Here is a 22,604-nt window from a genome sequence, read left to right on the forward strand (position 1 = left end):
CCACACAGGTGGCCTATGTGGCTTCCAGCCATGGGGCAGCAGTTCTGGCCGCAGGAGCAACTCAACTCCCCCACAGAAAACAACGATGAGCTCCGGACAAAAAACAGACGGGGTACCTGGCGGGTTCAGTCGGTGGAGCGGGCGGCTCTTGATCTCAGGGTTGTGAGTTCAAGCCCCACACTGGGTGTGGAGATTGCTTAAAAATAAAACCTTTACAACAAACAAACAAACAACTAAAGGCACAGGAAACAGAAGCAGACAGAATGAAGAGGAGCCTACACTTGGAAGAAAAGAAAGGCGCTGATGGAGGCTGTTTCTAAGGCAGGCCCCCATGTATGACACCACGTGGGTAAGATCCGTGTCCAACCTTCTTGAATAGCCAGTGGACAGATCTGTGGGCAACCATAGCAGAAAGTGAAAGAAGAAAACCTAGAAAGGAGAAAGCCACAGAAGAGGAGCCCTCAATCACGCACCAAAGTGCCCAAGGCTTCTATCTGAACCACATGGGCAAAGAGCAGGCTCCACACGGCCGGGCTGATGGGAAAAGGACAGACAAGGCTCCTGCTGCTGCCTGACAGGACACAAGAGTACAGAGGGCCTACAGTACAGCACTTCACGACGTCCAGGATACAATTCAAAATTACTAGACATACTAATAAATAGGAAAACGTCACCCAGACTGAAAAGAGTCCTCAAGACCAGCCTCAAAAGGATTAGCTGCTGAAGTGCCAACAAGAATTCTGAAGGCAGTTCTCAGAACTGTGATGAAGGATACCAAATATGCATGTAATAAATAAGAAGAAAATCTCAGTAGAAAAACAACTGTTTTTCTGTTTTTTTAAACAGCAAACAAAAGAACTGTTTTTTTAAAAAGCAAACAAAAATTCTAGAACTAAGAACAGAACATCTCATATACATAGGTTGCTGGGTAGTCAGAATACTAGAGGTGACAAAAGTCACATAAGCCTGAGGACAGGTCTGAAAGGACCAAATCTGATTGCAAAAGGACCAAATCTGATTGCAAAAGGAGGAGACTACAGAATAGAAAATGTACTTGAGGACATGACCTAAAATGTCCCAAATTTAGTAAAGGTCAAAACTTCACAAATTCAAGATGCTGGAAGCAAAGTACAAAGAAAAACCACATAGAGGCACGACACAGTCAAACTGCTACAAAACAAAGAAAAGTCTTTAAAGTACTGAAAGAAAAAAACTATCAACCCCAGAAACCAATAGATCTAGCAAACAGACTCTTTAAGATGAAGGAAAACTGGGGCACCTGGCCAGCTCGGTCAGCGGAGTGTGCAATTCTTGACCTTGGGGTTGTGAGTTCGGGCCCACGTCAGGTGTAGAGATTCCTTTAAAAAAGTAAAATAAAATCTTAAAAAAAAAAAAAAAAAACTCTTCAAGAATGAAGGAAGGGGCAACTGGGTGGCTCAGTCGGTTGAGCGTCCAACTTTGGCTCAGGTCATGATCTCGTGGTTTGTGGGTTCGAGCCCCATGTCAGGCTCTCTGCTGTCACCACAGAGCCTGCTTGGGATCCTATGTCTCCCTCTCTCTGCCCTTTGCCTGCTTGCGCCCTCCCCCAAATAAATAAATATTAAAAAAATTTTTTCTTTTTCAAATTTTATACTTCCAGATAAATGAAAATGGAGAGTAATCACTGTGCTAGCAGACCTCCACTAACTGTGAGAAACCTTAAAACAAACGCATCAGACCAAAGGGAGCCCTTCCTTCCATCCTCGGACAGGAAGAAGGAGCACTCGGGATGGTAAATATTGAGAAAACGTAAAGGACAACTCAAATCTCTTCAAACAGCTAAGAATGTGTATCGGAAAAAGTAGAACAATGTTTTATGGGGGCACATAGAGGCAAGAGCCATGAAAATGTCATAAAAAACAAGGAAGGGCAGAAAAATGGGCCTTTCCGGCTGCAAGGTTCTTGAAGTTTATATGAACTGATACAATATTATCTCTGAATGGACCTTGAAAAATTATGAATGTACATTGTAATCCCTAGATACACCACTCAAAATTAATGCAAAGAGGAAGCTAAAAAAGCCAACAGATAAGCTCAACTAGGATTCTAAGAATTTGGGTTAGTATTCTAACCGAAAAGAAGGCAGGCAGGCAAAGCAGGTGGTGGCATGACAAAGCTAAATCCAACTATGCCAACATTACGTGACACAGAAACGAACCCCATGCCAGTGAAAAGGCAGACACCTTTAAAATAGATAAAAGCAAGACCCAACTGTAAGCTGTCTATAACGGACTCTATTTATAAAGATGCGGTCGTGCTGGAAGAAAATGGATGGAAAAAAACGTATGGAAACAATAAACAGAAATGTGGACTCTATTCACATCTGATGAAGCAGACTTACAACAAAGAATATTCTGAGAGAAAAAGGGACATTTCATCATGGTAAGAGGATCGATTCATCAGGAAGACAGGACAACACAAATGCATACACTGCTACTAACGGAGCTCAAAATATATAAAGCAAAAACTGACAGAATTAAAGGGAGAAAGATAAATCCATAATCAGAGACTTTAACATCCTCTCTCAGGGGCACATGGGTGGCTCAACTGGTTAAGCAGCCGATTCTTGATTTCCACTCATGGTTCGTGGGTTTGAGTCCCACCTCAGGCTCTGCACTGAAAGTGCAGGGCCTGCCTGGGATTCTTTCTTTCCCTTTCTCGCGCTCTCAAAATAAACAAACATTAAAAACAAAAACAAAAACAAAAAAAAACCTCTCTCAGCAATTTATAGAAATAAAGATATAGAAGATTTGAACAGTATCAAGAATTCTGGCTCAAAAGCCTGGCTCTAATGAACACATTGAGAACATTGCCCAGCACTTACAGAACAGACTCGATTTCCAAGTGCATGCGGCGCGGTCATTGTGACAGATTATCTGCTCCTTTAAAAACAAGTCCCAATAAACCGAAAAGAACTGAAGTGTTGCAGAATATGTTCGCTGAACATAATGGAATTTAATTATAAATCAGTAATAAGTTATCTAAGAAAACTCCAGGTACTTGAAAGTTAAGCAACATACTTTTAAGTAACCCATGAATCAAAGAAATAATCAAAAGGGTTTGAAGATACTTCAAATAGAACTAAAGCCATGTTTAGAGGGAAATGTGTAAGTTCAAGTGCTTAAATCTGAAAAAGATCTAAGTTTCCACCTTAAGACACTAGAAAAGTAAGACGGAATCACCCCCAACTAAGCAGAGGGCAGGAGACAATGCAGGACAGAAATGGAGAAAATACAGGGAGCCTATCTTTAGAAGGACAACCAATACCATCAAACTGGTGGCTGCCAGAGGGGAGGTTAGTGGGGAGAAATGGGTGAAATACAGGGGAGCAAGAACACACGTACCATGATGAGCCCTGAGCAATGTGTAGAGTGCTAAATAATTATATTGTATGCTTGAAACTGGTACCACTGTATGTTAATTACACTTCCACAAAACAACCCAAGAAGTCACACGAATTAAAAAAAAAAAGGAGAATGGACATACTTTTATCTGACTAAAATCAATTTAACACAAGGCTTACCTAGAGTCAAAAGCAGTATTATTTACTCCTTTAATTATGACCATTTCTTTAGTTGCACGTAAAACAGGTGAGCCTAGCAGGGTATAAGTTTGAGAACTGAGAATATAAGTAAAATATTAGGAAGAGACCAGAAATACTATGCCTTTTGTTATGAATAACAAGTGTCGCAGGGAAACTAAACTTGGCAAAATAATGTACCACCGAACTCTTAACGCTGGCCGTGTTCAGCACTCTATCCCACAAGAGTGCTACTTGGCGTCCAGTAGCTCAGATGACCAGTCTGGACAAGTAGGTGCGGGAATGCACGGTACGTATACACGTGGATAAACGTGCACGTTCAGACTAGGAAACCCCTGTGGAAAGGCACTTAAGATACAAGATGGCTTAGACGGAGGTAACAGAGTCAACTGGGTTAACATAAACTCAAAAAGGTGGCTGCCAGCTACTCAGGCAGTGACCTAAGTCCCTGCGACCCTTGAAAACAGGATGCCACAGCAACTTCAATCTAAAGGCTTCTTAATGGTAAAGGCATATCCAAGCCTGTCTTTGACTTCATTTTCAGAGTGTTTGTGGCCATTATTACAAGCAATCTCATTGAATCATTATTGACAAGAGGGGAGAGTCCAAAGCACACAATGCAACCATCTTCAACTCTGAGCTTACTGATGACAACAGGTACCTGTATGTCCAGCCAGTTCACGGCTCACACGTACATTCCCTTCACGAGTTTTCAGATTGTAAATGGAGCAAATGTTATCCAGGCCACCGCAGGCCACGTAGTTCCCAGAAGGCGCGTATGCACAGGTCATGACCCATGAGGAGCGCAGAGGGATGGCATGCACCTACATGACAGAACACAGAGATGCAGACACATTCAAGTTCAACAACGCCAACTGTGGACTCCAGGCCTCTATTTCTAGTCTTCAACTCTCATTGCACGGAAGGTGACGGAGCAAAACAACAGCCAAAAGTATTTTGAAAGTAATTTATATGCGTGGCCAGTCAGTAAAGTACTAATTTAACTAGCAATCCAGCCCTGCACACCAATTTAATCTGCAGCCTTAATAAAGTCACAATCTACGGTTGGATGTGCACATAAGTAACAGCCTTAGAGCCTCCTGACTCAAACTCGATGTTAAAGAAAACATTTCACTGGCGTGTCAAAATGGCTATAAATTGATTGGCAAAAAGTTTTCAGTGAAGTAACCAAACTACACATTGTATTTAATCCTGCCACAGACCTCCCTGTGCTTCAGATAAATTTGTTAAAAATACTGTAATCGTCTGTGCACGCTTAGGACTCTCCAGTAAAATACGACTGAGTCTGGTCTTTTCATACGCTTGGACCCAGTGACAGTACTTTCTCATTCAGCACAACCTTGGATTAAGTTTTTAAAATAATTTCATTTATTATACCTCAAAGTATACTGCCTTTCAGGTTATCGCTCATAAAAACTAACAACCAAATGAAAAGCTGAATTTCTACATTTTTAAATAAAACACAAAATTTCCCAGACGAAGCTAAATCTGGAATCCAGGTCTCTCAGAACCATTCAGAAGGCATTTAACCTCCCACCTGCCCTGTAAGGAGATAATAATCTGTGCAGACGAGACTACTAATGTGTGCTAGCCATGTGATCTGCCTTCACACTAAAAACAGAAAGCACCACGGCCCCCTCCCTATCCTGTTAGAGGTTTTACACAAGTGAACCAGAGTTTAAAAGGCCGCCTCCCCCGGGGTCAGCTTCTCAGGGAGGGGACCCCACACAGCCCTTACCTTATTTGTGGTGTAGCTGTCCCAGATGATCAGTTTGCCATCCTGTGAGGCGCTGACTAGAAGCCTAGAGGGAGAGGACAAGAGCAAACTGATGGGCACCACAGACATCATCACACAAAGGCAACAGTACAAACTAAATCTGTGACTCAACACACACTTCAGTGTCACATTTGCTTGGGACAAAGCATACTGATGTAGGAGAAAATACAAAAGGTCCGATTGTTAACTCAACTTTGAAAGCATGGAAGAAAATACTCCCACAAATAACAGTGCAGATTCAAGAGCACTCGCTTTCAAATGCAAACTAGATCACTAAAGTCACTCTCTGCTGAGATAGGACAGGCTGAGTTCTTCTACCTGCTTAGGTTTGGTTTCTGTTCATCAAATTTGAGACATACAAATCTTCCCTTTTCTTTTTTAAAGTTTATTTATTTTGAGAGAGAGACAGACAGTGAGCAGGGAGGGACAGAGAGAGGAGGGAAGGAGACAGAGAGGGAGACAGAAAGAGAGAGAGAGAGAGAATCCCAATGCGGCCCGAACTCACGAACCATGAGATCGTGACCTGAGCCAAAACCAAGAGTTGACGCTTAACCGACTGAGCCATCCAGGAGCCCTGAGACATACAGATCTTTCAAAAACCAAAGATGGCAGAAAATACTTAATACACAAATATATTTCCATTTAGACATGTAGAAAGCTTAGATATAAAAGAATAATAAGCTTTTAGCTATTCCAAATTTATGAGACAAACAAATCATGGAGATTTCCTCGGCTGAGCTAAATCTAGTCTCCAGGTCTCCTGGAAACATTAAGGAGGCACTTAACCTCCCACCTGCTTTTAAAAGAGATGACTAACTATAGCGGAACCGTGCCTCGTCCAGCAGAAGAGACTAGTAACTGTCATGAATTTTCTTCAAGACGATTTTCTTGCTTTGGATAACTGCTAAGTTTGGGATCTTGTGCTGAAAGGTGCACTGTCTATATCTGCAGCGTTAAGACAGGATACTGCAGAAGGAAAGCATGAGTAATTCTGGGAACCACAGCTATTCATAAGATACCCTAAGAACTCTGTCCTACAAAATGTGCTGTTTTCAAGGAATGGCAAGGAAGCTCTAGAGATATGCTGCAGTATGGTGTGTGATGACAGATTTTTTTTCTTTCCTGTTTTTTAAGTAGGGCATCCCGGCACTGCCCCCAGGGGTGAGCTCAGGTGCTGCGCAGGCGCCCAGGGTTTCCCACCTCCCCCAAGGACACGTGTGCAGGGCCAGTCTTCCGCGGGCCCCTCCTATCAGAGGAGAAGACAGTGGCAGGGCCAGACCTCAAGGAGAAGGACCGTGTCTCTGGACTCCCCATGGACCCAACAGCCCCAACTGAGGCTGAGAGGTGACCCCCAAGGGTCTTTAAATCTCTGCCGGGACACACTAGGTATGTGAAAACAGGAGGATGGGTTAGGTGTGGAGGGGGCCACATGGCCACCACCCCAACAGATTTTTAATTTTAAAGATTTTAATCAAACACGGGTTACGCATATTTGGCTTAATGAACTGAACAAAACCTGGAGGTAAAATCTACTCAGGACACTCTCACAACTGTGACCCTGTGACACTTTCCATCAAACTCTAGGTTCTGATGCACAAACTTCCTTCACAAGGAGTCAACAATGAGTCTGGCAAGGAACACAAACATTTTCAGTGATGCACTGCAAAATGTATCACAGAACCAAACCAAGTGCACGTCCAGTCCTATCAGTTTTCAGATGCAGTTTCTTAAAGCAAAGTCCTGCACCTGGTTCAGTTACAAACACGTGAGGCACTTAAAGCTATTTCCTTCCAGGTAACGAATAACGCTCACTGTGCAGCTCAATCTCTGGCTTTGAATGGACCACCCGAGCCAAGGCAAAGGAGCGCGTCCTCTGGGAGGGTCACCTCTAGAAAGCTCTCCTGGTCAGAGAGCTTAATATTTGCTGACTCGCCCAGGGGTTAGAGAAACGTTAAGCTGTCCGATGATCCTCTAGAAGGTGAGTAAAGACACCTCTTAATCCGAGACAGGACAACCGCCGGAGAACTGGGGTGATTCTGCCCCTGAGCTGTCAGCTATTCACAAGTCAGTTCCCATGAGGCACTGTCCACCCAGAACGCACAGGCGAGAGCCGGCGAGGAAGTGAGAGCTCCGGGAAGCCGAAAACAGAGGTCACACAGAGGCCCACATCCTAACGCGTCCGGCCCTTCATTTCCTTGGAGGAGGGAGGGCTCTCAAGCCTGGCTGGGCTAGTTGTGTCTCGCTCTCAATTACAACAAGACTCCAGCAGATTTTAGCAGGGGGAGAAAAAGTTTTACATTAACTTCTGTAACTGAAAGAGACTCGCCAATGTAGAAAGGAGACTTTAGGCACAAATGAATACGTGTGTTGATAAACATAAAGGTAGACAGAATATACACTGACACAGGCAGACACACAAACCTCTTATCGTGGGGTCTCCTGTGGTTCTGAAAAACAAACTGCCACTCAGTGCAACATTTGAGAGCATCTACAAATTACACAAACGTGGTAAGATAACTGGTATTCATGAATTAGAGCCCTGAGTTATGGAAAATCTGGTGCAATACCCTTTATTTATTATGAAGGAGGCAGGAAATATAAAGACAACGTAAGCAAAATGCACATCCAAAATTTTAAAAACTACTTTGGACTTTAAAAAGGCAAAACTTTACCTACCCAGAAAACATGGCTATCTAGAAAAAGTCATCTCTGAAAGGCTCTGAAGAGCATAGATCCTCCTTAATATCATGTTTTGTTTTCGGGGCGCCTGGGTGGCTCAGTCGGTTAAGCATCTGACTTCGGCTCGGGTCATGATCTCGCGGTCTCTGAGTTCGAGCCCCGCGTCGGGCTCTGTGCTGACAGCTCGGAGGCTGGAGCTGCTTCAGATTCTGTCTCCCTCTCTCTCTGCCCCTCCCCCACTTGCACCCTGTCTCTCTCTGTCTCTCAAAAATGAATAAACGTTAAAAAAAATTTTTTTTTTAATATCATGTTTTGTTTTCCTACCGTTTGTGATTCCAAAATAAGGCCCCCATAGAAGGGCACTGCGGACAGAGCCGTGCAGTTTCACGAGCAGTCATAAAACAAGTGTGTGTGTCCACCACGCCCTCCACGAAACAGAACAAGACTTGCACAGCAGCCTCCCACAGGGTCTTCCACGTCACCCTTCTTTAAGGGGTGCCCAGGACCCTGAATTCGGTGCCGCTCATTCATGTCTTTGCTTTTCTTCCTGCTGACTCTGAGGCTTTCAAAACACCATCTGTGCTCTGAACCTGACGGCACATGCCTTGCACACAACTATCAGGAAGCTAGATGGTCTGGTGTCCGCCTGCCCTCCTGCCTCACCCTCAGCCCCGATCCTCATTTCCACTGCTCTGGCCACACAGCTGCCTGCAGGTCAACTTCCCCTGGTCACCCTGATGTAGGAGGAACACGTCCTCTCTACCACTCCCCACACTAGAGCCTGACTGCTACAGGAGAGCAACTGCTTAGGGAACTTGGCTACTGGGCACCAAGTACCAGGTTCCTGAGTACCGGGCTCCAACTGCCGGATCCCTGAGTACTGGGCTCTGAGTACCAGGCTTCAAGTACTGGATTCCTGAGTACCAGGTTCCAAGTACAACCTGGCTGCAGGACTGTCTATCAAACATCCTGTCTAATCAGGACACTGATGTTGCTACAGATGGAGGAGAAGCCCTGGAGGTAATATACCATTTGGTTACTGTCTACTTTTGATAACAAATTCCAAGGTAGATTGATTAGCAAGGGTATTTTTCTTTCTCCTTTCTTATTGTCTCTGATTACTGCCATCATTAAAATGATTGAAGTTAGCTCTCATTTGCATCTGAAATTGTACAGAACATTGTATAGAACAAACTAAAGATAGATTCTTTTGTTCCGTAGCTGTTTACACTCTGAAGCAGACAATTTCGTGAACAAAGAGAAAATCAAGCAATTCCTCTCTGACAAACACACAAAAAAATGCTACTCAAAGAAACGCATTTGAAGACTCATGTATTAGGTATCTGAAACAGTATGCTATAGTCATACAGCACTTTATTTATTTGGGTAGAATAAGTAGAAGAGACAAACTTTCTAGCAGCCTCTAAAAGAAAAAGAAAAGAGGGCGGAATAGGTTTCACCTAAGTGATGCTGCAGGTTAAGGGAAATGGGTGTAGAGAATGACGGGGGAGAAGGACCCAGAACACGATGGAGATGAACCACTGAGAGGAAGAAGTCGCCTGAATAAGGGCAGAATTTAAAGCTAACACAGTGGGTCCTGTGCAGGCAGTTTTCTTGTTGGGACGGTGGATAAAAGGAAGGTGGGCAGACGGGCCAGAGGAATGGACAACGGCAGCAGCTAAGTCGTGCATCGCCACGTCTGCTGGGGCTCCGAGAAAACCAACAGCAAACCCACGCGCGGCACTCGGGATGCTGGGGTCACTGCTGTAAGGTTCCACACACTTAATCTTCCCTACAATGTAGGGTAGGTTTACGATCCCTGAGCCCGGACACGGAAACCTAAGAGGGTATGGGCCAAGGAGTCGTGAGGCACGGCTGGAAAGACAAGGCGCCACGAGAGGCTGTATAACCTCCCCAAGTCACACAGGCACCGCACAGTGGAGCTGGGAGAGCAAGGGGGTGCGGCGAGGTCAGAATCGGAGCTCATGTCAACACGATGAGGGTCGTGATGAAATGTGAGTGGAAATACGGACAGGGAATGTGCACTGTGATGCTAGACCTGGCCTGCCCAGATAGCTAACGACCTCATGGTTTCTTTACAAATAACAGCAAATGACTTTAGGTTTATCTTCCCTCAGAAAAACAGAACAATCCTTGAGAGTACCAAGCCCTATGTTCTGCTCATGCCCCCACACACCTGGAATCCGTGCCCCAATGCATGGCATAGATTTTGGCCAAGTGTCCCCTCAGCGTTCTCCTGGTGCGCATCTGGATTCTTCCCACCGGGTCGATGTTGTTTGTGATCTTAAAAATAAAAGTTACTGCAAATTAAAAGTCTGTGATGGAATGACCTCCCCTGGGGCCTCCTCTCCTCCTCTCCCACCCTGCTTGGCAGCCCCAGCTGCCTCGGGCCGGCTGTGCCGTTTGCCCAAGGCGCTGTGCCCACCCATCTCCCGCCGGTCACCCGGCTGGCTCTCCCTGTGACTCCTCCTGCTTACCGTGGTACCTACCTGCCTTTCGTGGTCTGTAGGAAGTCCACTGCTCTACCTGCTTTTCAGGAGCTCCGTCCCCCCCAGAGCGCACACACGGCGCCCGTCCACAGGTGCGCGGCCCGCCCGAGTCTCCCCCACTCTCTCCAACTGCTTGTCCAGGCGCAGCTCCTCCCGCCCTCCTTCCACATTAGTCTCAGCCTCCATCACAACCGAACACAGGCCCGCGGCTCACACACTGTCCGCAGCGACCAGGCCGTGCACTGATGCGGACTATGCTGCTGCTTACGGCACAGAGCCAGACGTGAACACCCGCGGGTTCACCGTGACACGTAAAAACGGACAGTAACGATTCGGAGCTGACAGATAGACTGAGTATTACTGCAATAATGGGGCCCTTTTAAAAAATATTTTATTTTTAGGTAATCTCTGCTTAAATATCTAACATGGGGCTCACGCTCACGACTCTGAGACTAAGAGCTGTGTGCTCTACCTACTGAGCTGGCCAGGCACCCCAACTGTGGGCTTCAAAAATGCACAGTCCCAAGTATATCTGAGAATTCAAATTTAGGAATTCTATGAAGGGCAGTTTTTTCTAACTTACTGTTTAACTCCAATTACAGCACGTCCCCAAAGGCACTGGGACAACGTAGCACATTTAGCCATCCTCAGTACAAGTACGGACATAATTTTCGTTCACGTTTGCTTAATTCTTTGGACTTTTAATGAGGTGCAATTCACCGTTTTAAAGTGAACAAGCCCGCAGCGTTCAGCACGTTCACACTGCTGTGCAATGTGCAAGCACCGCGCTGTCTCGAGTCCCAGGACGCCCTCGCCCCCCGAAGAAACACCACAGTCCCCCCGTCCTGCCCGAACTCCCGGCAGCCCCCAACCTGCACCACCTCCGGGGGTCTGCCTGCTCTGGGCAGCCCCGCACCGTGTGCCCTTGCGTGTACGTCCGGGCTTTCACAGGGCATCCTGTTTGAGGTTCATCCCTGCACTAGATACACCCCTAGTGCCTTCCTGGTTATGGCCCAGTAATATTCTGCTGTGTGAAGGGACTGCACTGTGCTGACGCGGTCATCCGTTCACAGAAACCGTGGCTGTCTCCACCTTCTGGAAACTGTGAACGGGGCAGCTGAGAACACACATGTGCATATACCTGTCTGAGCACCAGGTTTTGATTCCTTCGGGTTGTATCTAGGAGCAGACCTGCTGGCTCGTAATTGCTGTGCAACTTTCTGGGGATCTGCTAAACTGGACTTTTAGAAAGCCAAGTTCTGAGGCAAACTGTGTTAAGGAGAAGAGCTTCAAACTATCTTAAGACTGTCATATCTTGCAATTCTGACCTCCGTAATAGTAATTACCTAAGGCTTGTGAGACATTAATCTTTCATGTAAAAAACCTCTACTCCCTGTGCCTTCTGAGTGCAATGCTTCAGCAGTGTTTATACCCTTGCTGTGTGAGAGGAGAGGGCCAGAGTGCAGCTCGCCCTCGAGGCAACAAATGTAGGTGCCGCCGGGCACCAGCCTCAATGCCAGGCGGGCAACGCTGTGTAAATGGGTCCTTACCTGAGAGAGAGTTGCATCTGCACACGCTTTTCTAGCATCCTAGGAAAAAGAATGACAAAGGGGGAGTCAGTAACGCGTCACACACATTCAATCCCAGGTCCTCGCGCCAAAGCTTCGGAGCGCCTCCACGGACTGCCAAGAGCAAAAGCGAAAAGCAAGAGGATGGATGACGCCCTCTCCCCATTCCTCTGCTCCAACACAGTCCAGGGCCGCTGGCAGTCCTGCTTCCCATGCTCCAGGTTCTACCCGCTGCGTTCAAGGCCGGCGGCTCACCTCCTAGCCAGCACCGCACCCCTGCGACCCCGGAATCGCCCTTGCGGCTCCCCCTCCTGCTGGCCAGGGCGCCTACGCTGGTCCACAGACCTGCTTGTGCACCTTGCTCTGTCTTTCTAACGGCGCGGGAGCCGTGAGGCTCGAGAAACAAGTCCAAAAAGCACTGGATATCTAGCCCAAAGAACTTTCCCTCCAGATCATGTTATCTTAAGATTCTGTTTTCTTTTTTTTTAATGTTTATCCATTTTTGAGAAAGAGAGAGAGCGAGCGAGCACGAGCAGGGAAGGGGCAGAGACAGAGGGGAGACACAGAATCTGAAACAGGCTCCAGGCTCCGAGCTGTCAGCACAGAGCCCAGTGAGGAGCTTGACCCCACAAGCCGTGAGATCATGACCTGAGCTGAAGTCAGACGCTTAACCGACTGAGCCACCCAGGTGTCCCTGGGTTTGTTTTCAAGCCAAACAATACCTAATGCTAAACTCTATGAAAAAGAGCAAAGGATCTGGAATCAAGACAATCAAATTCAAGTAAGACTTTCCGGCTCTTGCATCTGTTATCTATAAAATGACTTGGGAAGCAGGTATGAACAGGGATATGCTAAGGCTAATGAAGATGTTTTTGTTGTTCCTCAGTGACCAAAATTACTAGGAAATATAGAAAATTATGAAGGAAAATGAGACAACAGCTTTTTTTTAAAAGGGTCAAAATTTGAGTGTAGGAATAATTTCAAAAGAAATCATGAGAAATCTCTAGTAAGAAAAATGTTTCCATTACGTAGCCATCTGATTAGCTGCTTTCAAAATGACAGCTGGCCACATGACAGCATTTACACACGTGCACAGGCTCCGGTGGGACCCCAGGACACCATTCTCTAGGGCAGACTGCCTCACTGCGGGGTAATCTTTATTTCACGAAGCTGGGAGGAACCAACTGAGAACATGGAAACAGAGTCAGAAAGACTGTTGTTATAAATGTACCAAAGTTCTAGATTTCAAATTCAGGTTTAATTATCCAATAAAAGTCATTCTGCTTGATTAATTCTACTTAATGGATTAAATAATTAAAACACCAAAAAATTACGCCATGAAGTATTTCTATGCCAGCGCCTCGATCTGGGGTAAGGGACGAGCAGAGGGAAGGTCCAGAGTAGCAAGTCTTTCATTGGTGGATTCTACCTACCAAGTACAAGTTTAACATTTATTTCCCAATACCATTCTTATTGATGTTCTACATGGCTTTAAGTTTTAAAAAAGAATAATGAAAATTTTTTACGTGGGGAAAAATAAACCACGGGACTTAAGCAACTTCACTTTGGATAGTGTACGGAGATCGAACTGTATTTCATACCATACCACACAACAGACCATGGGAATACTATTGGTAAACGGAGGGAACAGCCATTTTATTTTACTTGTTACTTTTTAAAAGTGTTTTTATTTATTTTTGAGAGAGAGAGAGACAGACAGACAGGCAGGGTACTAGTGGGGGAGGCCAGAGAGAGAGGGAGACACAGGCTCCAGGCTCTGAGCTGTCAGCACAGGGACCAATGTGGGGCTCGAACTCACAAACCGTGAGCTCATGACCTAAGCCCAAGTAGGGCGCTTAACTGACTGAGCCACCCAGGCGCCCCAGGAAAAGCCACTTTAAAAAACTAAACAGAAACTCCAATCCGGGCTTCATCTGAGCCAACAAGTGCTGGACGTCGTCGAAGGCAGCATTTCTCAGAACGAGCATCTTTGACTGCCTATGTCACAGGAAGAAGTCTTCTAATGGAGGCAGTCTCTGTGACTGCTTCCTAAACACAGACAGCCCGCCCATCCTGCAGATTAACTTCCAGTTTAACGGCCTGGTGAGAATGTGTGTGACGGCTCTACTACTTAGTGCGACGGCTTCCATGCCGGCCGCGGAGAGAAACGGCCCTGAAGGTAGCAGGTCATCTCTTGTCCCCTCAAACCACGGCACCTCCAAACCAGCGAGCACACAGGGAGGCCTCCTCCTGCTCGGGACCCGGAGAAGGCGCCTACTCTGCTCAGTCGGACCTGGGATTCTGTCATGCACTGAGCCTTCGCACTGGTGACGGTTGGCACGGTCACCTCGTCAATGGTCTGCGCCTGTACTTGACGAGTTTCTCCTGGATCCATTGATTAGCTCATGTACTTTGAGACATGCCACGGTTTGATCAGCATCCCTTTGCGAGCCCCTGTTTCCTCACCATGTAAAGTAGGATGAGATGGTCCTTGGGGTCCTTCAGCTCAAACACAAATCTGAGAAAGCAAACCTTCTTAGAGTCACCGACCATTGCTTGTTGGACTCCCTACACCCTGCATTCTTTAACACGTATGTATTCCTTGGGCAATCAGAAAGAAAAGACTTTTTTCTTTTTGAAAGAAAGCCTTCTCTTCCTGTTTGGTGTAATGGACTCGGGACAGCCTTTGCTGCCCGTTCCTGGGCTGTACAAAGAAACCGCACAGATGTGGCTCCTGAGACTGGCCCAGGGCAGATGGGTGTACAAAAGGCTGTGGTTCAGGTGCTCTCCTCGGGGTGGTCCAGTTCGTACATGAGACACAGCAAGACAAAGTGAGGCCTGTAGGACACACTGAATTCTCGAGGCCCAGTCCAAAGAAAGGAATATAAAATAATAAAAATACTATTTTTAATTTATTTTTATTTTTTAAACATTTTATTTATTTATTTTTTTAAGTTTATTTATTTGAGAGAGCACAAGTGTGTGTGAGCCAGGGGAGGGTTAGAGAGAGGGAAAGAGAATCCTAAGCAGGTTCCACACTGTCAACGTAAAGCCCAATGTAAAGCTCGAACTCACAAACCGTGAGATCATGACCTGAGCCAAAGTCAGACACTTAATTGACTGAGCTACCCAGGCGCCCATAAAGATTTTATTTTTAAGTATTCTCTACACCTATCATGGTGCTTGAAATTACAACCTTGACATCAAGAGTTGCGTGCTCCACAGACTGAGCCAGCCAGGCATCCCAAATACCTATTTTTTTTTAATATTTATCAATTGGGGCACATGGGTGGCTCGCCAGTTGGGCGTCAGACTTTGGCTTGGGTCACGATATTGTGGTTCATGGGTTCGAGCCCCACATCGGGCTCTGTACTGACAGCTCAGAGCCTGGAGCCTGCTTCGGATTCTTTGTCTTCCTCTCTCTGCCCCTCCCCCGCTCATACTCTGTCTCTCTGTCTCTCTCTCAAAAATGAATAAACGTTTAAAAAAAAAATTTTTTTTTTAAATGTGCTCTCTCTCTCGCTCTCAAAAATAAATAAAACATTAATAGGTATACATACACACACACACACACACATATATATATATATATATGTATACCTATTAATTGTAGATCAGGATCTTGTGGTCCGTGAGTTTGAGCCCTGCATCGGGCTCTGTGCTGACAGCTCGGAGCCTGGAGCCTGCTTTGGATTCTGTGTCTCCCTCTCTCTCTGCCCCTCCCCCACTTATACTCTGTCTCTCTCTCTCTCTCTCTCTCTCTCTCTCTCAAAAATGAATAAACGCTTAAAAAAATTTTTTTTAAATTAACTGTATGCTGAAATGACAATATTTTAGATATACTGGTTTAGACAAAGTCTGTTAAAAACTGATTCCGCCTGGGGGCATGTGGGTGGGTCAGTTGGTTGAGCATCTGATTCTTGATTTTGGCTTGGGTCATGATCCTAGGGCTGTGGGATTGAGTCCCGCGTCGGGCTCTGTGCTGTGTGCAGCTTGCTTAAGATTCTCAATCTCTCTCTCTCTTTCTCTCTCCCTCTGCCCCTCCCCTGCTCACACATGTACTCTCTTGCTGTCTCTTAAAAAAAAAATTTTTTTTTTTAAATAAAAAAAAAATTGATTCCACCTGTTTCTTTTTTTAAAAATTTATTTGAGAGTGACAGTGAGAGAAAGAGAGAGAGAGAGAGAGAGGGAGAGGGAGAGAGAGGGAGGCAGAGAGGGATAAAGAGAATCCCAAGCAGGCTCCATGCCACCAGTGCAGTGCAAGCCCAACATGGGGCGTGACCCCACGAACCCTGAGATCACGACCTGAGCCAAGATCGAGAGTAGGACGCTTAACTGACTGAGCCACCCAGGCACCCCTCCACCTGTTTCTTCTAACACTTTCATTTTTTAACTTTATTTTTAAGTAATCTCCATGCCCAATGCGGGTCCTGAACTCAGGACCCCAAGATCAAGAGTCTCACGCTCCACCAACTAAGCCAGCCAGGAACCCCTCTTTTCATACTTTCAAACCCCATGTGTGGCTCCCACACTCACGCTGTCCCCCGGGGGGCTGCCTGAGGCTCACGACATAACCGGCTCCACAAGACTGGAAGAGACACAACATGAGCTCTCAGGCTATTTGTTTTGCCTGAAACCAGAGGTCTCTCTCCTGCAACACGCAAACTTTCTGCATCTGCTGTGAACAGGTCTGAATCCACTACGAACAACATCTTCTACTTAAACAATTTATAGCTGTTAGAAACAGCTGATTCTGATTTCTCTACTCTGGAGGGTAGAGGTAGACAGACATATTAAACAAGTCTGATCAGAGCAAACAATTAAAAACACCAAATCTCCCTCATTTTTATTGAGCTATGTATCTGATCTTTTAAATGTTAAGATTTAAAATCTGAATTTGAAAGCTACTTTGTTTCCTCTTGGCTGTAACTTAAAAAACTCCATTATCTTTTCTCAAGCTTAGGAAAAAAGTTAGCTCCAATGATGATGATTTCTTTCTCCAATTGCCACCCAGCTTTCTGAACATACAGCTAGCTGGTCATCTGAAAGGAACCAGGCTCCAATCTCATCATGGACTCAGAAAAACAATTTGTTGCTCAGACACACACTGAAAATGAAAACGATGCTGTGGGACTAGCTAGGCCTTGAGGAGCCCCTGCCTCAAGCGGACATGGATCTGCTTCAGTGTCTTGCGGATGGGTTTTCCGGGGTCCACCCTCCTTGTCTCAGGCCTTCTTATCAACAGTCTGAGAACAGGAGCAAGTACTGGCATTGAATGTTCCTCCAGAAAATGTTCATTAAAAACACGGTCTCACGAAACCGGAGGAGAGCAGAACTGATGCCTTCAGACCCTCCTAGTCCTGCCTTTCCAAAGTGCAAGGGCTCTGCTGTGGGACAGCACACGCCAGTGACAGGCTGGGGTTCACACCTTAAGAGTCGGGGAGCTCCTTGCTGTACAGGGCAGGTGAACGATGTGTGGTGTTTTCATCTTCAGCTAGATGCACCTGCTCTCATGTAACAGCCTATGAAAACTTGTAGACGCCCAGGTCCACGCCGGCACTCTTCTCCAGCACATCTCTGGCACACCGGAGACACTTGCCATTGTTGTTGTTAATACGCTTATTTTTAAACCAGTTTCTTGTCCTCGACTAAACAGTCACAAGGGAGGGAAGCAGACACCACACTCCACACAGTGACCAAGAGAATGTCATGAAGCAAATTCCCAAGGTTAAGAAAAAATATACAGAAGAGATGTTCATAAATTGAAAGCGTTTTTGGTATATTCAAATAATGATATACTAGAAAACAAAACCCTGAAAGCCATGTGCCAGGCCAAATATCTGACTCTGTAATTAGCCCATCCTGGGCCAGCGAAAATTCAGTTTTAATCCAAAACACTCAGCAGTCATTCTGAAACCCACCTTTCCCCAAAACAGGTAACATCTGACCTGAAATCCAAATGATTTACAAAATAAACTAAACGCACATGTAGCAACATACCCTAATTTGGTTTTTAAGCTGCTCGGCCTCCTGCCGTAACTGGTCAAGTTCACTCATTTTCAGGTCCTAGTGCTCTTTAATGCCACTTCAAGGAATCTGAGATCTGAAACAGAAATGCAAGCATAAAAAAATTAATAAACAGTGGTTGAGGAACTTAATGAAGCAGACGAGAAAAGGAACCAAATTTGAGAGCTAAGATTTTATTATAGATCAGAGCACCTTTCTTCAGCATTCATCAGAACTTATAAAATGCCACCAAGGGCTGGATTAATAAATTATAATTACTACTATTCACCAGCTCTGTACCTCAACATCATGTCAATGATCTTGAACCCATGACCCCCCTTTCCCCCAACGATGTCAGAATGCCCACACAGCAATTCTAAGAAGACTCAATATGGCATCCAGCAGGCCCCTGCTTCAGGGACATCTTGCTCTCCCACCAAAACGGGTCCTGGGATCCCAGTAAACTCAGAAGCAGTACCTCAGTCCTTACAGGTCCACGAGCAGCCATGCCACCCACCCTTAACCCCACTCCACCCCAGTCTTACTAGACACCATTCCTTAAATCAGAGTCCAAACAAAATCATCCCGTTAAACCAGAGACTTATTTTCCCAAGGGAATGTCATAATTGGGGGTTGCATTTCCGACCAAGAACATGACTAAGTCAGTCATAATTATGACCAATGTATCCCCACACTGAGGATATATCAACATCTCTTAACAATTGGCTCCCCCGTGCAAACGTGGCTTATCCAGGGGCCTCATCGTCCTCTGCAAACACACAAAGGAGATTTTATGCAAAAGTCACAGAGTTAATGTTATAATCACCAGATACTTAATTAACAATGGCTATTTATTTTCTTGAGATTGAAACATATCTGGGGGAAATTGTCTGGAGGACCCAGGAAGCATGTTTGTTAGAGTTCCTAGTCTAGATAAACTTCCCTACTCTGCACATACGCACTCAGAATAAATTGACGTGGTTTCCATTACAGAAACTCCATGTATACTTACTGATGAAAACAAAAATATCTTTCCCAAGAAGAAGTATCTCTAAAAAGCGTGTGTGGGTTCTTAGTTCCTGCTCTCAACCGTGCCATCTCTTCACAGCTACAGAACAGGCCAGGCAGAGGACAGAGGGGCGGGCAGGGTGCACGCTAGACCTCCAGAAAGCAATCTCGTGTCACCAGCACTGACCTGCAGTGAAAGTCCGCAGAACCATCAGGAAAGGCCTTACGGGGACAGGACAGGAGGTAAAGGCACCTCGGGAAGGTGATACACAGTGACACAGCTTCAGAAATATTTCTGACCAAAACAGTTGTTTCTAAAGGCATTACTTGAAGCGGGTGCCGGAAGCATATGGAATGCTTCCAAGAACACCTCGAGCCTCCCTGATCAAAGGGAGCACCGGGGAGGCTACACTGCAGGCACTTTAGCCTGTGGCACACAGGCTGATGCTCACTCCAGCCCTCACCTACAAACTCTTTCGGACTGCAAGCTGTGAACATTAACGTATGTGACAGTAAGAGCACCAGGAACATACGAGGGAGTTTTCACAAGAGGAAGCTGGGATGCTGTGTCCTCTGAGCTTGTAGACTGCCCTGGTTCTTCCTGCCGGCCAGGACGTCCTGCCACCGCTCACGTGCACACACGTATGTACATGTGATCATATCACATCTCCTACACGATTACGCAGAGTTGGGAGTAGCTGGATTCCGGCAACATCACCCCCCGCCCCTATGTTAGAGAACTGTTCTTAGTCTATAAAGAAGTCACTTTATTCCATCCTTCTAAGAACTGTGAAGAAAAATAAGTTAATGGTTTTCATGATGTGAACTGACTTGTTAGTTTTAGTCAACGCATGTAACTTCTTATTTAAACACTAAAATATTGAGCTAATTTTTATTTTTTTTTGAAAAATTTTTAATGTTTATTTGTTTTTTGAGAGGGAGACAGAGCATGAGCAGGAGAGGGGCAGAGAGAGAGAGGGAGACACAGAATCCGAAGCAGCTCCAGGCTCCGAGCTGTCAGCACAGAGCCCAACACAGTGCTCGAACTCACGAACTGTGAGATAATGACCTGAGCTGAAGTCAGACGCTTCACTGACTGAGCCACCCAGGCACCCCTTTAATGTCTATTTTTGAGAGAGAGAGAGAGAGAGAGAGACATAAGGCTCCAGGCTCTGAGCTGTCAGCACAGAGCTGGACGCGAGGCTCCAACCCATGAACTGTGAGATCATGACCTGAGCCGAAGCTGGACGCACAACCTACTGAGCCACCCAGGCGCCCCATCTTAGATGTTCTTTTTAAATATATTGTAGAATTATATATGTGGTAATCACCTAGTTGCATTGCTTTAAACCAGAGAAATGAATTAACTGAAAACCTACGTGTCTTAAAAATGAGAAGATCCATTTAACTCAGTTACCCCACAAGATTTCAGAAGCAATAATACCAATACTTGTTGATTTGAACCTTTAGTCACAAGCAAAGAGAACAAAACCAGATCTATTTCTCTTTCATCAGTAAATAGCATAAATTATTAATACTGCCTTTTAATTACAGATCCCTCTACAAGCAGTGCCCACATTTGAGTCTCAACAAAGAGACTCAAAACCCACATTTGTTCATTTTTAAGAAAAGAGGTATTCCTACTGCTACTAGAACTAAAATAAGTGTCCTGGGAGACCTATTTTACATGATTGGCCTGGAGAGAAAGAGAAACCTGTGGTTAGACATTAAAAAAAAATTTTTTTTAATTACATTCCCCATTCTCCACCTCAAAGATGTTATCTTCTGAAATCAAATCTGGAAAAGGAGTTTTTTATACATGGATGGACTTTCACTGATGAAGGGGCACTCAGGGTCTCCAGCATACTGGCCTTCCTGTCACTAGGTGGGCCCTGTCTAGGACCACCTTGATGAGATGTACATGTGCATCCACAGAAGGATGGCCCCCTTCGCTAGAAGCTAATGGACACCGACCCTGCACCATAGGCGGAAAACCAGCCAGTCCGTGCTCACCCGAAGAGAAAGTGGCATCCCACGGACATCGAGGACGGAGTGCGCGCACTCAAATACACAGCGGGACTGAGAGGAAACAAAAAACTTTCTTATTCCTATGAACTAAAAGTTCACCTGAATGCTCTTCTATGAGGATAAAGTAAATGAAATAAACAAGGTACAGAATAGTGTATAAATGATGATGCTTTTCTTTTTGTGTATTTAAAAAGAAGAAACATCTTTTTTAAATAAAAGGTTAACAAGTTATCTGGGCTCTGAAACCAAGAAGCATACATTTTTTTTTTTTGTCCATACTTTTCAGTTTTCAAAATAAGACTAGTTAATGTCAACTTTCAGTTTTCAAAATAAGACTAGTTAATGTCAACTTTTTACTGGGAGAACTATTACGTATCACTAAGAATAGTACGATGGTACAAACATCTGGGAAAATGTTTGTTGTATATTAAATCAAAACAAATTTGTGTGTAATAATTTTAGCTATTTTAGAAGAATCAAAATATATTTTAGTTAAAGAAAGACATTTAAAAAGACTAATAGTATTTTCATTAGAATTATTGGTTATGTTTTCCTCTTCATCTTCCAAATATTGATAATGCAGTTTATATTAGTTTTGCTAATTTAAAAACTGTACATTTTAAGTGTTACTTACATGGGATCACTTTGCTTTTCTCTTCACTACCCTTGGTTCCCCAGTGGCTTCTGGAAGCCCCACCATCAGGTTCCGTGGCCGGGGCTCAGTCTCGCCTTCCCCGCAAAGCCACTGCTAAGCTCTGGCTGTGCTGACTCAGTGCGTTCCCTAGTCTAATCCGCTAAGACAGGACCTGCTGAGAATCTCACATCTGTTCTTTATGACCCACATCTGCCATTAGCTTTTATTTAGAACTTCTGAAAATACTTTTCATAGAAATTTAAATAACTTAAAAGCAAGTATATGATCTGCCCTAATTTAGATTGTATCCAACATCTTTGTAAGTCAAAGCATTAACCCAAATTTTTTATTCAAATATTTCACATTTGCAACATAACGTGCTTCAGGTAGCTCCCCCTCACTTCGTGATAAAGGCAGCATCATTTCCCTCTCCTCAAGACCCCAGTAAAGTACGGGAAGGAACTTCAATGGTGCCCCCAGCACCCTACAGTTACTAACAATGACATTCATACTGCCAGTCTGTTAATGGCAAAATGGGGTGATGGTATAAACATGATTCCAAATTTAGGGGGCACCTGGTGGCTCAGTTGGTTAAGCGTCTGACTCTTGATCTCAGCTCAGGTCTTGACCTCAAGGTCATGAGTTCAGGCCCCGTGGTGGGCTCTGTACTGGGTGTGAAGCCTGTTAAAGAAAAAATGATTCCGAGTTTTGGTTCTGCCACATACCAGGAACAGGACATCAAGTCACTTTGTACTCTGGCCCGTCTGCTACAGAATGGGAATCCTGTCACCTA

At 45.1% G+C, this 22,604-nt stretch overlaps 1 protein-coding gene across 3 annotated transcripts in view; it reads right to left on the reverse strand.

Annotated features, from left to right (window-relative positions):
- Positions 1-22,604, reverse strand: part of GNB1 (G protein subunit beta 1) — an 88,703-nt gene that overhangs the window by 14,237 nt on the left and 51,862 nt on the right. For all 3 annotated transcript variants that reach the window (XM_027060705.2, XM_027060703.2, XM_053205494.1), the window contains 5 exons: positions 18,136-18,238; positions 12,118-12,156; positions 10,255-10,361; positions 5,340-5,403; positions 4,242-4,404 (listed from right to left, as the gene is read on the reverse strand). In XM_027060705.2, the coding sequence (XP_026916506.1) occupies positions 4,242-4,404; positions 5,340-5,403; positions 10,255-10,361; positions 12,118-12,156; positions 18,136-18,192 (430 nt within the window). In that variant the 5' untranslated portion in view covers positions 18,193-18,238. The remainder of the gene's footprint in view (positions 1-4,241; positions 4,405-5,339; positions 5,404-10,254; positions 10,362-12,117; positions 12,157-18,135; positions 18,239-22,604) is intronic.

Source organism: Acinonyx jubatus, chromosome C1 (assembly GCF_027475565.1).
Source record: "Acinonyx jubatus isolate Ajub_Pintada_27869175 chromosome C1, VMU_Ajub_asm_v1.0, whole genome shotgun sequence".
Classification (NCBI taxonomy): Eukaryota; Metazoa; Chordata; class Mammalia; order Carnivora; family Felidae; genus Acinonyx; species Acinonyx jubatus.